Raw genomic sequence first — 9,515 nt, forward strand, 5'->3', positions numbered from 1 at the left:
GGGCCAACTGGTGAAGTACAAGCTTCCGGTTCTTGTGCTGTCGCCATGGTAACCGTAAACCGCCGTAAAGAGCGCATAGGGGTTTGACTAAGTATCTTTCCAGCTTTCACCGCTTCGTTTTAAACTATAACATTAATTTGTTCTGACTCAGTTTTGACACAGAACAATGTCGGATGTCGGATCTGAAGAGTTTGAGGACGAACGCAGTAAACTCGGGGTGAGAGGATATAATTAGCTAGTTAGCTTAGATACTCTTTACGGTCTGTTGTTGTAACGTTAGCGGGCTGACGCTAATGTTTGCACTAGCTAACCATTAACAGGTAACCGTTCGTGTGTGTGTGTGTGTGTGTGTGTGTGTGTGTGTGTGTGTGTGTGTGTGTGTGTGTTTTTCTTTGACTGGCACAGGAATATGAAGGGGACAGAAATGAAGCGGGAGAGAGGCATGGAGTCGGTAAAGCCGTTCTGCCCAATGGAGACACTTATGAGGGACAGTATGAGAACAGCAAGAGACACGGACAGGTGAGATACAACAGGTGCCTTTTCAAGTTCGATTAGATTCGAGTCTAGTCTGGGTCCAAACGGGACTGAGTGAACACTGAGACCACAGAAAACCGAGTAAGGACAAGGAAACCTTCAAACACAGAAATACTAATCATGGAGCTTATTGAGTAAATAAACAGCAGGTTACTATCCCCGAGCAGTGTGAGGTACCTGTATGATTAAGAAACAGATGAGACTTATTGGCCTTCATAGGTGGTAAAGGTTTGTTTTGGACATCAGTGTTGTATGCATACATCCACTATATTACTCTCAGATCCATTTTCCCAATATTCAGCCTAAGAAGAAATTAATATTCTTATTATTGCCATTGAGGTTATGAATATGTTACCTGGAAAATAATTGTTTCTTTAACTAATGTATAATTGAATTGACCGTCTAATAGGGGACATATCGCTTCAAGAATGGGGCAAGATATGTGGGAGACTATTACCAGAACATGAAACATGGACAAGGCACCTTCTACTATCCAGATGGCTCCAAATATGAAGGTATATCAAAGACACTTTGCAAGAGTTGAGATGCATTTCATTAATGTGTGTGTACAGGTTGTTTATCAATGATTCTCAAACTTTTTGACACAGAGCTTTAGAAACCAGGCTGTTATTGTTGTTCCCTTTCTCCGTCAGGGTTGTGGGTCGAGGACCTAAGACACGGTCACGGTGTCTACACTTACCCCAATGGAGACACGTATGATGGAGAGTGGCTGCATCACATGAGGTCTGTCTACACTTTAAATATAACAAGTGCATGTCTCTGAGATATTTGTGGTTTTCATTTCCACTTCTGAGTCCAGATCAAGTCCTGTATTAACACCACTCTCTCCTGTGACTTCTCAGTTAAAATCCTGCTCAATATCCTTTATCTGTATCAGCAGTACAGACAAATACATGAGAACGTGATTCCTGTCTGGAAATAATAACAGTATTTAATGACTAATTTCAGTATAAATAAGGATCTAATTACATGTTGTAATAAAGTCAATAAAATGTTGTTGAATTAACAGTTACATATGGCCTAGCTATCTCAAAAACTTCAATCTTTTTACCAGATTTAGTCCAGTTTCAACATAGATGTGTAGACATCTTTTTACATACACAATATAGGGCTGAACAATTGATCGAAATCACAATATGGCCAAGTTCAATATCCAAATCGCAGGAGCTGCACTTATATGATAAAGGTAAAATGTGTCACAACAGACAATAATGAAGCGTTGAGGAGCTACAGAGGTCACAATATGAATTCATTGCATATCGTTCAGCCTTAGCACAATACTAATACTGATACAGTAATAACTAGATACAGAAAATGTAACTTTTCAAACTACTGAAGTCGTTGGTGTTGTCTGATTACCAGACACGGTCAGGGCATCTACCACTACCATGACACTGGCTCAAAGTACAAGGGCTCGTGGGTGAATGGGAACATGGAGTCAGCCGGAGAGTACATCCACTCCAACCACAGATACCAGGGTAACTTCGCCAACAATAATGTAAGTTCTATTTTTATTAATTATTTCACAGTTATTAGAAATATCGAGAATATTTTTGTTGAACCCTGGACCCTATCTACTAAAAGCATGTTAGAGTTGCAATGATCAACACTGTTCTATAGATGACTGTCTTGTGAAGGGACAGCCTGCATTTTGCTGTTTTAGTTCTGATCATTTCTGGGAAACTCACTACCTGCCCTACACCACCAGATACAGACAAAATTAGCAACTGCCTGGTAAACGTAGCGAAGCATTTAGCAGCTAAAGAGTGAGATATTATTCTCAGTCAGTGGAGACCAAACACTGAAGTGAATATCGGACTTATAATCATCAGGTGTCTCCAGACGAATGCTAATGTTGGTGCTGAATGTTAACTGACATGTTAGCTGTATCAACCTTACAAAGCCATAATAGTTCAAACATTTGTGATTTTTTTTGTGACAAAAAAAGACTGACTAATGATTAATACAGCTTTAAAGCAGAAGTAAATAATTATTTTGGCCAGTTGGAGGCAGCACAACACAACACTGACACATTATCACATTGTAAAGATCATGTGGCAAATGTTATAGCAACACTTGTGTATTTAGAGCAACATAAACAGTCATTTAGTTTGTCACATTTTAGCTCTTTTGTGGTTTCAGCCAACTCCTGAGGGAAATATCTGGGTCTTAAATACCATGTTCACCAACCTTTTTAACTGTAACCTGTCACTTTTGTAACTTTGACTGTGGTAATGTTTCATTATCAAACAGGCGTCTTGTTCAGTCAATGTTAGAGCTGTCTCTGCCACCCTGTTTTTATGTTGCAGCCCTACGGCCCGGGGAAGTATGTGTTTGACATCGGGTGTGAGCAACATGGTGAATACCAGCAAAATGAGCAGGTGAATCAACATAAACACATTCCCATTGTTTCAGTTCAGTGTGTCAGCTGATTTCATTGCCCCATTACATTCTTAATTACTTCTACTGCACTGTAAACACTGAACCAGGAACTGTAGACACAACCCACTAAGACACAACATAACCATGGCAACTCTCTTGACCAAACCTCCAGCCAGCGGACACTGAGGAGAACGGTAAAAACATAAAAGCACAGAAGTCGTCGTACCCGGGCTCCAACGAGGGCTACCTCACCTTAGGGGCCTCAGGAGGAGCAGAGGAGGTGCTGCCTCTGTAAACCACTGCTGATGCTGTTCAGTAGCATAGATCACTCAGTGTCTTGCATGATGACTTTGTAGTATTTTCAAATATGAGGATATCTTTTCAAGCGTAGGAAGGAATAACTGTTGTTGGTACTGGACATATGAATGTTTTTCAGGATGCACTCATGCCAGTTCTAAGAGCATGTTTAACTTTAAATGCATGATTTGATGAGTCATCTTGGGTGAAACTTCAGGATGCATGTAAATAACTTAATAGTGTGTTTGAGATGCAAGCTGCACGGTGTTTCATCTTTGACTCTGTCTTTGTTCAGCTGAAGTCAATGTAGCCGCTCTAAAGACTGCACAAACATAACGTGCTGCAAACTGCAAGACCTGTGATTTTCTGAGGGTGAAAATATTAAGAGAGAAATGTTTGTGCATTCCAGTTGTATTACAAACCAAAATGTGTCACAGTGATATATTATGGAGCAATTCCTCCAATTCCTCTCGGTACATAAAAAGACAGAAAAAAACTATTTTTCTATTTCAACTCTTGACAGGACCAAGCTGATGGTGAATGGGGGGCGTTGGCCTCCACCACAGTCCTCAAGTGGATTCCCAAGTGCATCACTGGCCTGACGCCGTGGACTCCAGCCAAAGAGGCTCCAGGTGAACTTTATCTACAAGGCAAGGCCGTGGCCATGGGTTTAGAAATACTGAGTCCAAATTTACCAGCAGAATCCCACTGACTCAAGACACGACTTACACACGTTATATACTTCAAATGCTTCAAACGACAAGTGATCAAAATAAGTGTCGTGTGTGTGTGTGTCTGTATCTTTTTTCCCAGCTGGTGAAAAGGAAACAGCCTCAGCAGAAGAGGGTGGACAGAAGTGACCTGTGAGATCAATCCACCCCCCTGCATGTTTCAGCCTTTGTTTGAAAATGAAAATAACATACATAAGTAAATATGTAATACAAACCTGTGTCAAATTGTAACCAATGGAAACTGTTCATTCCCTGTTGAAATTATCCTGGATTTAAACACTGCTTTTCATAGAGTGCAGCGTAAAGCAGACGCTGCCCCCCTGTGGCTCTGTGTAGAATAACATAATTGTTCTTCAGTGACATTTAACTAGTGTTAGAGTGAGTGATTGTAATCCAATACATTTGAGTCAGATTCAGTAAATATCTCCTCATGGTCCGCTCACTATTCGTTCTGTTTCCTGGAACAAATTGTGGTTAAAAATTCTTCTTATTTACTTGTAATATCTGTTGTTGTTGTAAAGCACATTATAACTTTGTTTTTGAAAGGTGCTATATAAATAAAGTTATTACTATTATTACCCACTCTACCTCTGGCTGTGACTCAGGAGGTAGAGCGAGCCATCCACTAATCAGGTCGCTGGTTTGATCCCTGGCTCCTCCGGTCCACATGTTGAAGTGTATTTGGGCAAAAGACTGAACTCTAGTTGTTGTCTAGTCGTTAAAACTATAAAAGAGCTTCATAAATGTCGTCCATTTACCATTATTAAGAATGGTGGACTGTGTACTAGTCAGTACTCATGTAATGATGTCTTCTTCTTTCAGTGGGAGAGCTGCGATGTCATAAAAATGAAACTATTTTTCATGGTAGAGTCTCATCTTCATACAACCCTGTATCAAATGATAAATAAATTAACCTTGTAACCTTTCTTTCACTTATTTAGTAAATATTGTGCATTATGACATGACTCAAATTTTCAGGACTATGTTTCATGAGTTATTCATTCTCTATCGAGTTCATAGCTTGTAGCTATAATCCTAACCCACGTGCATTGAAATAAATTACTAAATTCTATACACTTTATATACTATAGACATTTGTATTATTATGTCAATGTACATGGTAATATTGTAGACCTTAATTATATGTATGGGAGTTAATGAAATCAAAATATGCTAGTAAGACTGTACAGATCCCATATTAATAAAAAACACGTATGTATATATTTTTAATATCAGTAAATATTTGACATACAACATGAAACATCTGTTCTCTCATCTCAACTTTCCCACTTGAGGTATGTTTGACATTCATTTCTGGACGTGCAGGTAAAATCCTCCCGCTGTGAGGACACAGGTGAAAGCCGTGGTTCACACTGGGCGGGAAAAAAGACACTCGTTGGAATAAGTTGGCCGCCATGTTGCTTCACCATATCCACTTCTTCTCAATATCCATGGTATTTATTATGAGTATTTTTTTTCCTAACAGCATTATTTTGAAGGATAAAGCCGGAAGTCCGTACGTCACTTGTCGAGCGCAGCGCCGTCTGCTCTGGATTCTGTGCAGTCATTCTGGCGGACGACAGAGAAAGCTGAACCCGAGCAGGCTGGCAGGATGTCAGCATGTGTGGAGGCTGAGAGGACACCGGTCACTGGTTAGTGTTTCCTGTTCAGGAGCGGCACACACGGGAAACAGACAGCAGTTGTTTCCGAAGACAACACCGAGAATGGACGACTGTGCTCAGCAAAGGCCACTGTTTACCTTCGGCGTCATAGCTGACATCCAGTACGCAGACATCGACGACGGGTTGAATTACACCCGGACGAGGAGGCGGTACTACCGGAGCAGCCTCCAGCTGCTGAGAAATGCCCAGGAAAGTTGGTCAGAGTCGGCTGTCAAACCGGAGTTCATCCTCCAGCTGGGAGACATCATCGACGGCTTCAACAAGGGCCACGACGCCTCCGACCGAGCGCTGGACACGGTGCTGAGGCAGTTGGGCTCCAGCCCCGTGGAGGTCCACCATGTGTGGGGCAACCACGAGTTTTATAACTTCAGCCGGAGCTCGCTGCTCAGCTCCAAGCTCAACAGTTCCCTGCTCGGTGACCGGAGCCGAGCCCGGGCCGGGTCCGATATCTACGCCTACCACTTCAGCCCGTTCCCCGGCTTCACGTTTGTAGTGCTGGACGCCTATGATGTGAGCCTGCTGGGCCGAGAGGAGTCCAGTGAGGAGTACCGCAGCGCTTTGAGTCTAATTAAACAACACAACAACAACCAGGACCTCAACTGTCCTCCAGGTATACTGGCCTCATAATTACTCCCAGCTTCATTTTAAAGTATATTAACATTATATTGATCATTTGAATTAGTGCGATACTTCACTGCTCATTTTATATTTTATTTTTCTAATATATAATATATTCCAATAACAAGCTGAAGGTGGCTTCTGATTCAGAAGGTAAAATTTATTTTTATAGATGTATATTTATTTGATTTCAAATACATTTATTTATTTATTACTTTTTTGTCATTTTTAGAGATTTATTTTATTAACCGATGCTCACATTACAGTGCAATTCCAGTACACAAAATATAAATCACTTCTAAATCACACATGTGTATTAGATCACAAATGCACCAGGCATCAGCTTGATTTAAGAAAGACAGAAAAAGAAAGAATGAATGAATGAAAATAAACTAATAAAATATATATATATATATATATATATATATATATATATATATATAATAGTACTGCATGAAAGTATGGTTCTCTATTTCTATTTGACTTTATTTAACTGTTGATGATTTTTTTTCAAATGAAATGTTGAATGTGATAAAATGCCCTTTTGCTTTATTAGATAAAATCAAGGTTTTTACTGTTTCAGCCTCACTTGGTCTGATGTGACCAGAGGTCAAGTTCAGTATACCCAGCATATATTTGTTATAGCGACAGAAAAGTGATATTCAACAAGGGGAAATATAAACACACTAGAATAGAAATGAAATCCCAAATCCAGCTTCGCAGTACAGTTTATCCCGGCCGGCTAGTGTCAGGTTCAGTCAAACCAGATAACAAAAAAATATTCTTTTCATAGCATAGGCCTCTGGTTTAAACCAATTTCAATTTTGTGAAACTGGGGCTTGGCCTGGGCTTGATTAAAAATCACTGTACTTAAACTTGTCAAACATAGATTAGATTAACATAGACCCCAGAGACAACTCAAATTCCAGTTAAAGATTTGTGAGACCTTTATTCTAAGAAATGGAAAAATTCATGTTTTCCTTTAAACTCTTAACAGAAGCCAGCTGCAGCTTCAACAGTCATTTCTTAGACACCAGGGTGAGGAGCAGAGAATGAGTAAGTAGATGATGGATTTCATTCTTTGTGTTGTTGTTTCAGTGCTTGAGGGCCTTCAGCAGAGGTTCACGATGTTCAACGGAGGGTTCAGTAAGGACCAGCTGGACTGGCTGGATTCTGTGCTGTCGTCAGCTGATGAGAAACAGCAAAGAGTCACTATTGTCAGTAAGTGAAAATCTGCCACTGTCAGATTATTCGTTTTTTCCCGGCATCTCTCAAGTTCAGTCAGTAAATAGTCAGGCTGTGTTTTGGCAGGAATCTGGTCATACGATACAAAGTCTATTATACAGGGTTACAGTTCGATATATTGTCATTTTTTAAATCTAATTTTAGGAAAGTATCAAAGCCTCAGTCCACAGAGAAATGCACACAGCCTGTATTCAGAAACTGAGCCTTAAAACCAGCCGTCAGGACTTCTGGAACTTTGTGATGTCACAACAAAGCAGTCACCAAGCCCCGCCCACCTGGACCCACCATCCAAACCTTGCAGGATTTGGTTTCTCTGAGTGTTTTTACCTGAAATCTGCTTTATTTTTATTGGATCATTCAGAAAACAGTCAGCCAATCAGAAGAGAGGCTCAGAGCCTCCTCTCTTCTGATTGGCTCACAGACCTGTTGTTACTAGAGCTGCAGAGAGAAGCCTGAGAGAGGAGATGTTAAACTACACTGAGATTTTTTTTGGTTCTTAAAACCACAAATATATCTTCTTATGGATCAAGACTTGAAATAAAACACAGGAGAAGAAGAAGAAAATATACATTTAATGTGCAGATATATCACCAGATTAGAGGCAGTGTGGTCTGATAACCACTGATAATCTTTTCCTTTCCCTCAGGTCACCTCCCTGTCCACCCCTGCTCCACCACACCCATCTGCCTCGCCTGGAACTACGACGAGCTCCTGGCCGTCATAAGCTCCCACAGCAGCGTGGTGTGTGTCATGGCTGGACATGACCACGACGGCGGATACTACCGGGACAAAGACACAGGGGTGCACCACCTGACGTTAGAGGGGGTGATCGAGACTCCGCCTGACGACAACGCCTTCGGCACAGTGTCCGTGTACGAGGACAGAATGGTGCTGAAAGGGAGCGGGAGGATCCCGAATCGAGAGTTCCTGTTTTCACGATGCCACAGTGACACAGATGATAGGGCAGGGTAACATGCATCTGTCTCCCATAGCACAGCACAGGTCTCTCCATGTTTTCATCAGCTGATTCAATGAGTAGGATGTATTTTAGTTATTATTATGAAATCACTTTGGTACGACGGAGGATAAAAAAGAAATCTGAAATTTTGAGAATAAAGTCATAATATTACGAGAAAAATATTACAAAGATTAAAATGTAAATTTTCAAGGAAAAAAAACATAATTTTTAGGAATATTACATCAACCAATCAAACGGGTAAAAGGACACTCTTCGGCTATTTCCCTCTAAAACAACAACTTACCTAAAATTACCACTTTATTCTTGTAATATTATGACTTGTTTTCTTGAAATCTTATGATTTTATACTGAAAATTACGACTTTATTCTCGAAAGTGTTTATTTGTCCTCAGTGTGGCTCCGTCGTACTTTAGTAATGAAAGTCCTATAACTTTACATTGTTTCAGTTACATTTAAAGGACCGACAGGAATTCAGATACACATGCACTCTGCTGTGTTTGTAGATGCAAGCTGTCACGTCCTCTTACCTCAGCAGAACAAATGCAGTACCTCAAATCATTTACTGTACCTGAGTTCAGATTTTTTAATTTTTAAAAAAAAATCTATCTGATACACTGGTTGTTTTAATCTGGAGGTTTATTGATAAAAGTTGCATATTTATTTATATATTTTAAGGAGGAATTGCTGCCTTTTTGATTTTCTTATACTGATTTGCTGAGTGACATACTGGAGAAATTTGAAAAGTGCAGTGTATTGATAAGTATAATTGATTTATTGCCCAGTTTTGAGGTGATAAGAGCGAATCTGTATTATTTACAATGTAAATCAATACAATGAATAATAAAAATCTTTACACCAGCAGCAGTTGCACCTCCCTGCCTGGCTAAATGTCACATTCATCTCTCTGCCATCACGTGCTGCGTTCGTGTTATACGGCAAAGTGGTAGATTCAAGTTTTCTACCTGTAATAAAACAAAGAAAAGTTAACTTGAGTTTTGAAGAGACAAATACAAGGTGAGATTTGAT

The 9,515-nt window shown here is 40.1% G+C and overlaps 2 protein-coding genes across 2 annotated transcripts; both read left to right on the forward strand.

The window, feature by feature from the left end:
* The first annotated feature begins 26 nt into the window (after nt 1-26).
* rsph1 (radial spoke head component 1) lies at nt 27-4,891 on the forward strand. The gene is made up of 8 exons (XM_023422674.2): nt 27-217; nt 406-519; nt 944-1,049; nt 1,188-1,278; nt 1,918-2,053; nt 2,865-2,936; nt 3,758-3,866; nt 4,048-4,891. Exons 1-8 carry the CDS (start codon nt 167-169, stop codon nt 4,092-4,094), a joined length of 726 nt encoding a protein of 241 aa, XP_023278442.1. The 5' UTR covers nt 27-166; the 3' UTR covers nt 4,095-4,891.
* A 593-nt stretch (nt 4,892-5,484) lies between these two features.
* adprm (ADP-ribose/CDP-alcohol diphosphatase, manganese-dependent) lies at nt 5,485-9,350 on the forward strand. Its single transcript, XM_023422671.2, has 3 exons — nt 5,485-6,257; nt 7,364-7,486; nt 8,157-9,350. Exons 1-3 carry the CDS (start codon nt 5,690-5,692, stop codon nt 8,480-8,482), a joined length of 1,017 nt encoding a protein of 338 aa, XP_023278439.1. The 5' UTR covers nt 5,485-5,689; the 3' UTR covers nt 8,483-9,350.
* Nucleotides 9,351-9,515: the final 165 nt, after the last annotated feature.

This window comes from Seriola lalandi, unplaced genomic scaffold (genome assembly GCF_002814215.2).
Source record: "Seriola lalandi dorsalis isolate HSWRI2012SDOR001 ecotype SW California unplaced genomic scaffold, Sedor1 jcf7180002054683, whole genome shotgun sequence".
Classification (NCBI taxonomy): domain Eukaryota; kingdom Metazoa; phylum Chordata; class Actinopteri; order Carangiformes; family Carangidae; genus Seriola; species Seriola lalandi.

Coding starts and splice junctions, on each gene's coding strand:
- adprm (XM_023422671.2), top strand. CDS start 5,690: ATGGACGACTGTGCTCAGCAAAGGCCACTGTTTACCTTCGGCGTCATA. Junction 6,258..7,363: donor GGACCTCAACTGTCCTCCAG/GTATACTGGCCT, acceptor TTGTTGTTTCAG/TGCTTGAGGGCCTTCAGCAG. Junction 7,487..8,156: donor GCAAAGAGTCACTATTGTCA/GTAAGTGAAAAT, acceptor CCTTTCCCTCAG/GTCACCTCCCTGTCCACCCC.
- rsph1 (XM_023422674.2), top strand. CDS start 167: ATGTCGGATGTCGGATCTGAAGAGTTTGAGGACGAACGCAGTAAACTC. Junction 1,279..1,917: donor GAGTGGCTGCATCACATGAG/GTCTGTCTACAC, acceptor TCTGATTACCAG/ACACGGTCAGGGCATCTACC. Junction 2,054..2,864: donor GTAACTTCGCCAACAATAAT/GTAAGTTCTATT, acceptor TTTATGTTGCAG/CCCTACGGCCCGGGGAAGTA.